A 13793-nucleotide genomic window follows, 5' to 3' on the forward strand; every position below is an offset into this window, starting at 1 on the left:
AAATACAATTTATATTTGGTAAAACAATATTCGTTTTCTCTAAGTTATACATAATCCCTGTAACATTTACATCCTTTTTATATTTATAGTGCAACTGTAACTTTGCATATTGTATAACTAAATACATAGTAGACCTCTGTTATTTGCTGAGCATGTCTAAGAATTCAGAAATTTCTAGATTGCATAAATGGGATAACTACATGAATAAAATTATATGAGCCTTGTATAATAATAGATATTTACATGTATGTTTTGTTAAATGAATTACTCCTTAAATGTTGTACTAAACTTATTTAATACTTTTCAAACACAATCATACTAAAGGAAAACTAATTTTTCAACCATTAGGTTATATAAATTGCTTTTATAGCTTAATGAGCTTTTATTATACTTTAAAAGATTAATAAGTTATGCAAGTAATGTTTTAACACTCGAGAGTAACCCCAGAAGCTTGTATCCCTGGCAGTGACAAGCAGGACACACAGCCAGAGAAGGCGGACAGTGCAGCGTGTTCACAAGGAGAAGCCTCAGGCAGTCTCCTCTGAAAGCTCCACATAAGGCTCAATCCAGCAGTCTTGATTAAAAAGGCTCAGGCAACCCTGAGACTGCCGCATCTCGGAGAGCTGCTGGCCCTAGGAGACCCAAAGATCCTGGCCTGTGCTCCTCCCTGTTCATTAGCCCCAACAGAGGAGACTTGTTTCACTATTGCAGACGTACTCAGTAGGACGGCTGCCTCAGTCAGGCAATGTTGCCCTCATAAAGAGATTACAGAAATCTCTACTTCACTGCAGTTTAAGCCAATTTTCTCTTCTGCTATCTTCAAATGGGACCTGGAGGAGTGATCCTAACCTTTTCTGTAAAGACAGGTCTCTCTGTGCCCAGGCTGTTAGACAAAGGTGCCATATTGGATATTAACAGATGGATTTTGTTTTTATACCATAATATTGTAAGGTCCCTAGTTAGGATTTGCAGGACCTCTATTCCTCTTTCAAGATGACAGCATGGGATTTCTTTTTCTCCTGGGTAGCCAATGCAAGTATGCAAGTTTTATAATACAGCAAGGAGTGAGCTACCCCGGGCTCTGGTTGCTGTGTTGATTATTCTTATGGTAGGGTAAGGAGGACTATTAAATCACTTTAAAAGGCACATGGCTTTCTATACTTTCTTTTTCTTTCTAGAGGATTTCACAGCAACAATATCAAGTCAATACCTGAGAAAGCATTTGTAGGCAACCCTTCTCTAATTACAATGTAAGTGATCATAGTCCTTCTTTGGTTGACCCTTCCTGAAACAACATATATTGCACATTTAAATATAATTCATTGAATCTTCTGCATTTGTTTGAGTGCTCTCTCAGTCACTGTAGTAATCTGTGTAGAGTTGTATATGTAGAAATGCTTGTTTTCAGCTGAACACTGAAATGATATAAAAGACTCATTTTTAAGATCTATGATGCCCATTGCTCTGTGCTTGGTAGAATGAGATGAACTGTCACATTTCACAGCTAATTAAACAAATGCTTTTGGTTATCTCTATTTTGTCAGGTGGGGTGGTGAGATGGCTCAGGGGATGAGCATGAGGACTGGAGCTTGGATCTCTAGCACCTAGGTGAAAGCCAGATATCACAGCATAGTCTGTTTCTGTAATCCCAGCAAATACTAGCATGATGGGAGGAAGAAACAGGAGAATCAGTCACGAGGGGCCAGCTAATCTGGTAAACTCAATGGCCTCAAGCAAGATGGAAGACAAGGACCAGCATCCAAAGTTGTCCTCTGACCTCCTCCCAGGCACCAAGACATGCATGTGTGTGTGCACATGAACTTCAACCAAATCATGCTAGAAGAATAAATTATTATATACAAATAGGGGGTCTTTGCAAGCAGCAGACTCCAGTCTAAATTGGTGAGAGTTGAGTGGAATGAATACTGTTTTACATTCTATGTCTTTTCACTATCAATCCCAAGCATTGATTTCCACAACTGGGGTATAATTCTAGAAAGGGATATATGAGGGTTTATATGCCATAAAATAATAAAACAGATTTATAACCACAAAGTGGAAGTAATTTTTTGTTACATGCTTAGCATAGACAGAATGTTTATGATACATCAACATACTGGAAAATTAAAATGTGTTAGCAATGGGCTGACTCTTAGTTAAAAGATGCTTATCCTGGGCAGATTTATTGGCCTGGGGTCATTAGTGAGGGGTCTTAAATATAGGGTGGGGAGACTACTAAATATGGCCCTAAGGGTACTTCCTGGCAGACGCACCTCCTGCAGCAATTTGATAGAGGGGCTTTCAGAAGATATGTTACATTTGTCACAAATGATCTGAAGTCCCAATTAACCCTAATAACAGGGAGAAGAAAAATGAACATGCGTGCACGCACACACACACACACACACACACACACACACACACACACACCTTTCATTATCTCTGAAATGTACTGGTAATGTTTTGGATGACTCAGGGCTTTAAAATCTATTGACCAGTAAACATTAGTTTTTATTAGCTAGTATTTACATATTACTGGCTGGCACTGTCCTTGCCACATTTCCTCCAAGCCCCTGGACTGGTTTATAATCACTTTTTTGACATGCTAATGAATCCTGGGGAAGACTAACAGCCCAAATAATCATTGCAACTCAGAAGTCCTCTCCACTTTTGACCCTGTTGCCCACCTTTTTTTTGTTGTTGTTTGTTTGTTTGTTTGTTTTGGTTTTTCAAGGTAAGGTCTCTAGCCCAGACTGATCTGGAATTCACTTATGTAGTCTTAGGGCGGCCTTGAAGTCACTGCGATCCCCCGACCTCTGCCTCCCAAGTGCTGGGATTAAAGACGTGCACCACCATGCCGGGCCCTACTTTCTCCCTGAAAAAGAATTCTTTGGCTTCGCCTGTGCAAGTGTTCTCAGCTCTAGTCACCACACAACCCTCCCAACTCCCTGCACTCTCTCTTGCTTTGCTTTCCAAACGCCGTGGGCTGGTTACCTGGCCTCCATGTCTTCCTTTGCAGCCCCCATCACAGGTCTTCTTTCATCCCCACCACACCAGCCCCACTACCAGACATTACTTTTCCGTGTTTACCAATACAGATTAGGCTGGGCTCCTTCCTCCCACTGTCATCAGGGCCCTTTCCTGTGAAACATCCTTCTTGTGGCTCTCCTGCTATGAAATAGACATCCGAGCTTGCCTATTTAATGAATTTCAAACTTCTTACCCTTCTTACCCCTTCACAGCCCTCCACAGCCACCCCTCCCTCCCAACTCCCCAAAGCTTTCCCCAACTAGTCCGTAAACCAGGCTGACTAAGCACTGTTTATATGATGAAGCTCCATTATTTAATTTTCTTTGTTCCAATGATTTCATCTCCTCACTGGCTTATTGGAACTCTGTCTTCTAGGTCCATTTCAAATGCCATTTTATGCATCTTTTTAAATCTCCCCATAAGAGAGAATTCCCTCCAAAGAACCCCAGAACTTCATTTTTAAAATATTTTATTTACTTATTTATGTGAGTTATAAAGAGAAAGAGAGAGAGAGAATGGACACACCAGGGCCTCTGGCCACTGCAAACTCCAGATGCATGCATTATCTTGTGTATCTGGCTTATGTAGGTACTGGGGAATCGAACCTAGATCATTAGGCTTCACAGGCAAGCACCTTAACCATTAAGCCATCTCTTCAGCACCCACCCCCTATAACTTCTTATTTATGTTGGTGATACTCCTACCTTATGCCTGTAAACACATATATTCATATCTGCCCATTGTATGCACATTTACACATGCAGATGAGCATAATTACATGCATGAAACTATAGAGTATAATTGGAGGAAAGTGTGATATTATGAGGAAAATTCCATTTTATTAATTATAAGGCCTGTATTCCAGTTCTACCTCTTTTACTAATTGTCCAATCCCAACAGAAAAGAAGTGGGAAAGTATGACAAAAGAGCACTTAGATATGCTGGGAAACAAATATGCCAGGTCCTAGGTGAGGCGTTACATGTGCTTCACCTTTCCAGTTATGATACAATCCTATGACTGAATATTGTTATCATAGTTTAACAAATTATAAAATTGAAGTTCTAGAAGGTAATGAGCTTTCCAAGGAAACTGAGCCTTAATTCCCTTTCCCCCGCCCCTCGCCGAGAATGAAGAAAATAGCACCTATACCATGGATCAACGTTTGTGCATGCCCCAATTTACACACACACACACACACACACACACACACACAGTGCTTTGTCAAACAGAAAATAATATGCTGTTATTTATTTTAACCCAACTAACTCCAAGCTCCTGTAGGTCTTATTTTTTATCTTCAGCCTCTAGCATCTAGAATAATGCCAGGCACATGGTAAATATCCAATGACAAATTTTTTAAAGAATGATTATTTTGATTTCTCAAAGTAGTGTCTCGCTCTAGCTCAGGCTGACCTGGAATTCTCTATGCAATCTCAGGGTGGCCTTGAACCCACAGTGATCCTCTTATCTCTGCCTCCTGAGTCTGGGGAAAAAGGTGTGTGCCATCACACTTGGCAAGAATGATTCTTTAATTCCCTGCAATATGTACTTCATCTCTGAGCACAGTAGACACTGATAAGTATTGGCTGGATTTGATTAAAGTAGCAGAATGCTTTAACTAAGAAGTCTGTGTGGGAGGGATTCCATTAACTAAATAATTCAAAGACATTTCAATTACACTATAAATGTCTGTGAAACACCATAGTGTTTAAATATTTTATTTTTAATTATTTATTTATTTGACAGAGAAAAAGGGAGAGAGAGAATGGGTGTGCCAGGAGCTCCAGCCACTGCTAATGAACTTCAGATGCATGTACCTCCTTATGCATCTGGCTAACATGGATCCTGGGGAATCAAACCTGGGTCCTTTGGCTTTGCAGGCAAATGCCTTAACCACTAAGCCATCCCTCCAGCCCCCACCATAGTCTGTAATTCTAATATCTCACCTTGTAGAGAAATAAATAATTCAAGAAAAGTCTAATGTTAGATAAGCCACAGAATGACTCATTTCTTCCCAAATAATGTAAAGAGTCTCCTGTGTGGTACAATGGTAATATTTGACCAGCATATAGAACCTTCAGAAGGTAGATATGTTTATTTGGGGTGTGTATGTTTTCATGCATGTGAATGAGGTTGCATGCATCATGTGTGTGGAGGTCAGAAGATAATGTTCAGCTTGTTCCCATGCCACTCGTGAGTTCTGGAGATCTGAACTCATGTACTCAGAATTGTCTGACAAGCACTTTATCCACTGAGCCATCTTCTCAGCCCCAGAAGATATGAATAACATACCTATAGACATGCATACATTCATACATATATATTCTTACTTTCTTTACTGATACAATTGCCAGTCCTTTGAATGACCTTTTTGTAACTTAGTGAATATTCCACAAGTAGTGAAGGCAGACCAAGTCTTTAAGTATAATGATAGTCAGTTCACTTGCATTTTACTTAGTAACTACAATTCATTTCTATCTTGTGGCTGAAATTTTTATTTTATTTCTCTTTTTAAAATTAATTTTTTAGCATAAAAGTATTGGATTTTATCATGGCATCTTCATCTATATGTGGGTCATTATTTGTTCACTATTGTTACTCTCCCCTGCCTAACCTCCCTTCAAATTTTATGTAGTGTTGACTTTTTACCCAAAAATCTCATATGTGAGTCTAAACATTCTTAAATAAAGTGTCAAGATTATTATATAATACAGTATAATAAAATAATTTCAATGCATTTAGTGTGTTTATTGAAATTTTGAATATATAGCTACATACTATTTAAGCTTTATATTAATATTGATGATTGTATTTTTTCAGACATTTCTATGACAACCCCATTCAATTTGTTGGATTATCTGCTTTTCAACATTTACCTGAACTAAGAACATTGTAAGTGTCTGTTTCTCTCACATCACCACCATTGCCCAACTTGCAGGATTGCTTTGAAAATTATGATTAAAAATTAGCCCTTTCTAGACTTTTCTCTCAATTGCACTTTAATATTCCTCCTTCTAGGACTTTAAATGGTGCTTCACAAATAACTGAATTTCCTGACTTAACTGGAACTGCCAACCTGGAGAGCCTGTAAGTACCACAGTAGTCCCTGAACTTTACCCAGAACATGCACTGGCCTTGGAACCTGATCATCAAAATATGCCACTATGTGATGCAGGAATGAAAGACCCATGTCTGGCTTGTGTTTTAACAGGACTTTAACTGGAGCCCAGATCTCATCTCTTCCTCAAACCGTCTGTGATCAGTTACCTAATCTCCAAGTGCTGTGCGTATCAGTAAGGCAGTCATGTTGTGTCAACAAGCAACTTCCATTTAAGAGTGAAATAGCAGACAATATTTCACTAGTTTTTTCAAAGCAGGAGAAAGTTCTTTTCTTGCAGGTCTGCAGAAGGTCAGGCCTCCTCTAAAGATTGTTCCCTGTAGGCCAAGCTCTGTGCCATGACCCTGGTAACCATGGTCACATACCTTTATTTTCAAGGACAGTTACCTATTATACTTGTACTTGGCACATTTTCCTTTCAGAAAATGGATATAAACAAGTCAAAACAACTGCTTTTCCCTTTCCCTTCTACACACTTTGCGGAGCAGAACAAAAATAACACAATAGATCAACAGTCCACGATGCATGTCACAAATCAGAACCAGAGCTATGAAACTGTCACCCACTTTGACCAAGGGGACAAAACATTCTTTTACTACAGTCGTGGGCGCAGTTTTCTAAAGGTACATCTGAAGGGTAAGCAGTGTGCAGAGGTCATTTCTGTTGCTTGAGGCGTCCCCTGCCCAGCCTTTTCCTGTAAGTACTTGAAGAGCCTTGTTCTGACGCTCTGATTTCTGCCTTCCTATTTAACTCCCACTCAACCTTACTATCATCCTTATAAGCATTGTTGGGATATAATAAAAGCCCCAACTTGCAATGCAAAAGTCCCAGCTTTGTATACACCCATCAAATCCAGCTACCTGTAATGTCACCAACAGCAAGCAGCACTGGAAGAATGCATGTCTGTCACATGACCGCCTTTCCTCGTCTCATCCTCGGCTCACCTGGTCACTGCAGTTGCTCAGCAACATGCTGAGGAAATGTCACCACATGGCAAACTTAGTCAGTCATACATGTCTAAGGAAGGCATAGAGAGCAAGTCTCTTCCTCGGTACCCAGCAACGCCCTACTAGTTGCATTGCAAATACAGACAAGAAAACTGAGAAGTAAAGAGCTTATGTCCATCTGTTAGTCACACTGCAAGAAGGCAGCAGAATTTTAAACAGTTTTTAAAAACTGGGAGAATGTGTGCATTCAACAGATGGTAGAAATTGGAAGGGGTGTCTTAGAACTCTGCTTACCACACTCAGAATACATATAATTATCCTCATCTCTAAAATAGTAGAGGGAAAAAAAGACTCCATCACTAGAGAGCTGGCTCAGCGGTTACGTGTGCTTCCTGCATGAGTATAAGGGCTTGAGGGGTCCGGAAACAGCCTGAGTTCCATTCCACCCTCACCCATGTAAACAGTTGCGTATGGCCATGCACGTTTGTAGCCCCAGTCCTTTGTAGGATTAGAGACTCCATCTCAAGGAAAATCAAGTGGATGAACAATAGAGGAGGACACCTAACATTCTCTTCTGGCTCTTGAAAGTGCGAGCCCAGTGCACCTCCTCAGCATGCACATATGCAGATGCACCATCGCTGACACATGCCCCCACCACATGTACTATCACATGTGAAATAAAACCTATGTGAGGACATGGTATTACCTTCTACCTACCTTCTTGCTCAATGATTTTCATGGCGGATGCAGTTCAATAACATGCCTAGGATTTCGCATTCTGAGGCTGATAAGGAGGGAGCCAGTGTGTGGCTCCCTCTGCCTCCTCTGTGCTGCAAAGGGGTGGCATATGCCAGAGCTGCATGGAGGAGACCAGCTGGCAAGCTGGTTAACAGCAAAGGCTCCAAAACCTGATTTTCTGGTTCAAGTCCAGGCTACCTTTAGTCACTTACGGTATCTTTAGTTAGTTACTGTCCCTTCCGGGGTTGTTTCCCAATCTAGAAAATGAATGAGGATCCACTGCCTGTGAAGGCTCATCACGAGGATTCAATGACTAATGTCAGTTTTTATACACCTGGGACAATGGAAGCACTCAGGCAATGTTAACTCTTCCATATTTCTCCTTTCATCACTCTTTCCTTAAGATATTATATTTTATACCAGCCATAGTGGCACATTCCTTAATCTCAGCACTCAGGAAGCAGAAACAAAGGATCACAAGCTGGAGGTTCAGCATGGGCTACATAGAAAGTTCCAGACTAATATAGGCTACACATTGAGAGTCTGTTTCAATGAAACAAGCAAGCAAACAAAACAAGATACTATTTATTTTTTGCTGGAACTTGAAAGAACGTTAAAACTCAAAATAAATAACAACAGTATCTTGCCATTTCCAAAGCTCTAACGAAAATATTCATTTTTCTTAATGACATCTCTGAAAGATGCGCAGGTCTACTCATTTAATAAAAGAACTGAGAAAAACATCAGTCAATGCTTCACTCTATGTATCAACCAAGTAGAATCAACTGAATTTGAAACTAGAACCCAGGACTCTTATGTCTACTATAGGGTCTTTTTAAAAAAATATTATTTATTTATTTATTTGAGAGAGCATGAGAGAAGGAGGCAGAGAGAGAAAGGGAGAGAGAGAATGGATATGCCAGGGCCTCTAGCCACTGCAAATGAAGTCTAGACACATGTGCCACCTTGTACATCTGGCTTACATGGATACTGGGGAATCAAACCTGGGTCCTTAGGCTTTGCAGGCAAGTGCCTTAACCACTAAGCCATCTCTCCAGCCCCTACTATAGGGTCTTTCTGTTCTTGGTAGAGCTGGATTGAGAGCTCTCCTTCTGTGGACGTATCATCCATTGACAATTGAGGAAATGTCTCTGATTGTCCCCACATTGCTTCACCCTCGTGGACACTCCTTGGCCCACCATGCAGGCTTACGTGTGCTTTCCTCCACTTACTAGCTGATAATCTTAGGTGAGTCATTTCATACTCTAAAAGGGTAACCATAGTGTCTCCTTCAGTAAAGTGGCCACAGGATTAAATAAGTCAAGTAAAGCTATAAACATGGTGCATTTATAGAAGAGATACTTATTTGTGTTAACTGTGAAGATTCATGTACACTTTTTTTTTGCTATGTACATGAGAAGCCAGGACTATTAGCTCAGCCTATCATCTCAGCTACTAGAAAAGCTGTAGCAGGAGGATCTTAAGATCAAGGTCTGCCTATTCTATACAAGATAAACATAAGAAAGAATGGGCCCCCTTGGCAACCTGAAGATCATCTTTGATAATATGTGTCCTTTTTTGGTTTGTGCAGAAGAAGGGGGGGGGGGGTTCCAGGTAGGGTCTCACTCTAGCCCAGGCTGACCTGAAATTCACTATGTAGCCTCAGGGTGGCCTCGAACTCACAGTGATCCTCCTACCTCTGCCTCCCAAGTGCTGGGATTAAAGTCATGTGCCACCATGCCCTGCTAATTTGTATCCATTCTAATATGTTCACTGCTTCTCAAAAATAAATATATTGTTAATCAGGTATAGTTTTTCATAAGTATGGAGTTTATTTGTTTTTTTGTTTTGGTGTTTTTATAGGAGAGAGAGTCATCTTTTAAACCTCTAGAATAAACTACAAGTTTGCATTTGTAAATAGCATCATTTGAACTATTTATGTATAGTAATTGAACTCTATCCCTACATAAGCCCATTTATTCAGTAAATGTAGGATAAATTGATCAATAATTTAAAAGCCTGCTTACAAAATAGTAAGGATTTTTCAGTTGCTTAGTGGTTTTAAGAATTAGGATCAGGCATGAAAACGGGTGAGTTAATCAGCTGATAACTTTTAAAACATGAGACAAGATTTTTTTTGTATGTCTATGTTGCTTTATCTACCGGCTTTCTTTTTTATAACTTTCTGCAAATTACCATGGCTTGTTTTAGATTAGTTGTATTACATTATAATTATGTCCAGATGTCTTTGTTATTCTGTAATTTGTTGAGTTTTAGCTAAAGACTTTCTTAGATTTCCCCCATCATGGTGATTGATTTCAAAGTTAGTGCTGTGTTTTGAGTTGTTGGCTTTTGTTTTTAAGTTGATTAGAATAGAGCCATCAATGATTGCTGCTAGCTGTAGAGATATAGCAGCTTTTAGAGACAGAGGAATAATTATTTAATTTAATTTGTATCTACTTCAGTTAAGATAATGTCTAGAGCATTGTAGACCTTCACTAACAAACTAGAAATAAATTCATTAAGTAAATTATTTAAATCAATTAAAGAAGTATAGCAGTTACATTTCACTAAGCATTTGAATCTATTCCTTAATCCAATATTGCTTGTGTCTACCTGCTCCATGTCAGGGCTGTGGAAATGTCCAGAATCAGCCATTGAGGAGACATAGCATCTTGAAGGGAAAAGAAGAGGAAGACATGTTTTCTTATGACTAACGTGTAACAGGATTTTCTCTTTCTGCACTTTCTGTTTTTCAGAGATTTGTCTTATAACCTGCTTCAAGAATTACCCAGTTTTTCTGCCTGCCAAAAGCTTCAGAAAATGTACGTTTGTAACAATCTCTAAGTCATGCAGAAAAGAAAATTCCTCCTTGCACGCACAAGATGTGGCAGTGTGGAGAGACTAAAAAAATGGGAAACAGACAGGATTATTTTATCATACATTGTACTGTGATATGAGTGAAGCAGTTTGTATACATCACCAATTTTGTTATTTGTTTGACCTAACTCAGTCTAATAGTTAATTGAATTAATCTGAGTTAGTTTAAAATTCTTTTTATTATTTATTGGTAAGAGATAAAGAATGGGTGTGCAAGGGCTTCCAGCCAGTGCAAACTAACTCCAGATGCATGAACTACTTTGTGTGTCTGGCTTACATGGATCTTGGGAAATCAGACTTGGGTCCTTTGGCTTTGCAGGCCAGTGCCTTTACTGCTTAGCCATTCCTTCAGCCCTTGAAATCTTTTTTAAAAACATTTTTTTTTAATTTTTTATTTATTTATTTGAGAGCGACAGACACAGAGAGAAAGACAGATAGAGGGAGAGAGAGAGAATGGGCACGCCAGGGCTTCCAGCCTCTGCAAACGAACTCCAGACGCGTGTGCCCCCTTGTGCATCTGGCTAATGTGGGACCTGGGGAACCGAGCCTCGAACCGGGGTCCTTAGACATCACAGGCAAGCGCTTAACCGCTACGCCATCTCTCCAGCCCCCTTGAAATCTTTTAATTGGCTTTTTGAAACAGAGTCTTATATATCCCAGGCTGGCCTTGTTGGGAAACGATGACTTGTGCTCTGCCTGCCTCCACTTCCTGAGTGCTGTGATGACAAGTGTGCACCACCATGCCTTGTTTTACGTGACGCCGGGCCATCAAACCCAGGGCTTTGTGCATACGAGGCAAGCACTCTGCCAACTGAGACACATCCCCAGCCTTCCCCTCAAATGTTTTGTATGATGACAACATGTTTGGAATATTGTTGTATGTTCTCCCAAGAGAACCAGCTTCTTTGAAAGCAAGGCAATACTTATTTGAGTATATAAATTGCAAAGTTCTTTTTCAAACAAATAAAGATTGATTGCTCATTAGATAGTCACACATCCTGTGCTCCTTTGATTAAGGTCAAGTAATGCTTTATACAAAAAGTTTTCTGAAGTCATAACCATTGAAACCAGTAACCCTGAAATCAATCTTTGGGACTCTTTCATTGCAGTGACCTCCGACATAATGAAATCTATGAAATTAAAGTTGATACATTTCAGGAGTTGCTCGGTCTCCGATCTCTGTGAGTACCATCTTCCACCATCCCCCTACCATGCAGGATACTTTTTCTCTCTACTGTGCCTTTTCCTAATATTTTTCTTCACTATGTTCTTGTATTGATGGGTCTTTGTACATATGTTTGTTATAAAAAAGGCAAGTATTTTGTTCCTGACAATTTCCAGAACTAAATTTAAAAGTAGTAAATCAGTGATTATGTTCTCTACACATCTGCAAAACCATACTTTGGATAAAAATGAAGAGACCACTTCTGTTTTCAAGATCAAGACTAAACTTCCCAACATCAGCTTCAACATTTGATTCCAAGCTCTTGGTTCAGTTCCATCGCACTCCCCTGCATCCACAGGCTCCTGACACAGGGGCCACTGTTTCTTCTCTTCCCCTTGCCTGTTAGGTTCTTCCCAATATGTGCTAAACTCTCCTGTCTCTGAGCCTAGGCATGCACTACCATACCTAGCTAAAATCTCATTATTTACTTCAGAATTCATATATGTTTTGACCAAAAGATCAGACTTTCAAGTCACTGTGATTCAGTTTGAATCCACCTCCTAAGATTACTTTGTGACTTTGTGTACACACCATCTAGCAGTATTTGGATTAATGCAAAATGAACACCCAACACACAAAACAAGATTTAAAGGAGGGTCAGGGAGTTCCCTGGAGAAAGAACCCTGTACTGACTCGCAGCTTCTATTTAAGATTAATCAATAGAAAATTATGGGAAGCTATAGCCAAATTGGAAAAAATGTTTGTAATTACTGACATGTGACATATCACAAGTAGATTGACTCATGTATGTCCTCATAGACCTCAAGTTGCTTGACACATGTTTATCAGTTCAGATCACAATCACAAGTTGTTTGGTTCATGATCATTTCATCAGGAAGTCTTTGGAGAGGCTGTGAGCTCCTGCCTTCAAGCTACTCCACCCAAGGTGCCCAGCCTTCCATGTCCTCAGGCTTGTCTTGTGCAGAGATTAGCCTTTTGCCAAGTAGCTTGCTCTCCACAACTTTGGGCAATATGTTCCCATTTCCTCATCAGTGAAACTGTATGATGATAACACCTACCTCTTCTGGTTGTGTGGAGAGTTAGGAGAGACTATATGCTTCTTAAAAACTTCATTGTGCCAGGCGTGGTGGTGCATGCCTTTAATCCCAGCACTCAGGAGGCAGAGGTAGGAGGCGCAAGGTGAGTTTGAGGCCAGCCTGAGACTACATAGAGAATTCCAGGTCAGCCTGGGCTAGAGTGAGACCCTACCTTGAAAAAAAAAAACAAAAAAGAAAAAAACAAAATAAAAACTTCATTGTACCCACCAAATACAATTATATAACAAGTAGAATAAGTAAGTATCTTTGTAGGGTATGTCCATGAAGGTCCTGGCAGAAAACAGCATTCACCCTAAATGGTTCAGATAAAGGTGTAGCAAGAAAGGGACAGGTATGCAGAGACCAGCACCTCACAAAGCCCAGAGCCAAAAACCAGGGAGAAAATGATGTTCCTAAGTTCACAAAGAACAGTGGTGGAGAAGGAATGCAGCTGGACTGGGGATGTAGCTTAATGGTAAAACTCTTGGCTAGTATTTGCAAGGCCCTGGGTATACCTTCAGCAGGAAAAAAAAAGAAAGAGAGAAAGCAAGGAAGGAAGGAAGGGAGGGAAGGAGAAAGGGAGGGAGGGAGGGAGGGAGGGAGGGAGGGAGGGAGGGAGGGAGGGAGGGAGGAAGAGAAAGAAAGAGGAAAGAAGAAAGAGGAGGGAAGGAGGTAGAGAAGAAGGAAGTACTTAAATTCATAGTTATTTTTTAAAATACAGTTCTTGTTATCTCTGATGAATTATCTATATGTTTTTGCAAAAGCCTTTATTCCTGCTAAATTTATCTTCATGCATTATATATGTATGGGAAGCATA

At 40.0% G+C, this 13793-nt stretch overlaps 1 protein-coding gene across 2 annotated transcripts in view; it reads left to right on the forward strand.

Moving 5' to 3' along the window:
* Lgr5 (leucine rich repeat containing G protein-coupled receptor 5) overlaps positions 1–13793 on the forward strand; it is a 151960-nt gene that overhangs the window by 127860 nt on the left and 10307 nt on the right. For both annotated transcript variants that reach the window (XM_004650102.2, XM_045153691.1), the window contains 6 exons: positions 1179–1250; positions 5852–5923; positions 6050–6118; positions 6243–6314; positions 10594–10659; positions 11824–11895. In XM_004650102.2, coding sequence (XP_004650159.2) covers positions 1179–1250; positions 5852–5923; positions 6050–6118; positions 6243–6314; positions 10594–10659; positions 11824–11895 — 423 coding nt within the window. The remainder of the gene's footprint in view (positions 1–1178; positions 1251–5851; positions 5924–6049; positions 6119–6242; positions 6315–10593; positions 10660–11823; positions 11896–13793) is intronic.

This window comes from Jaculus jaculus, chromosome 6 (genome assembly GCF_020740685.1).
Source record: "Jaculus jaculus isolate mJacJac1 chromosome 6, mJacJac1.mat.Y.cur, whole genome shotgun sequence".
NCBI classification, from domain to species: domain Eukaryota; kingdom Metazoa; phylum Chordata; class Mammalia; order Rodentia; family Dipodidae; genus Jaculus; species Jaculus jaculus.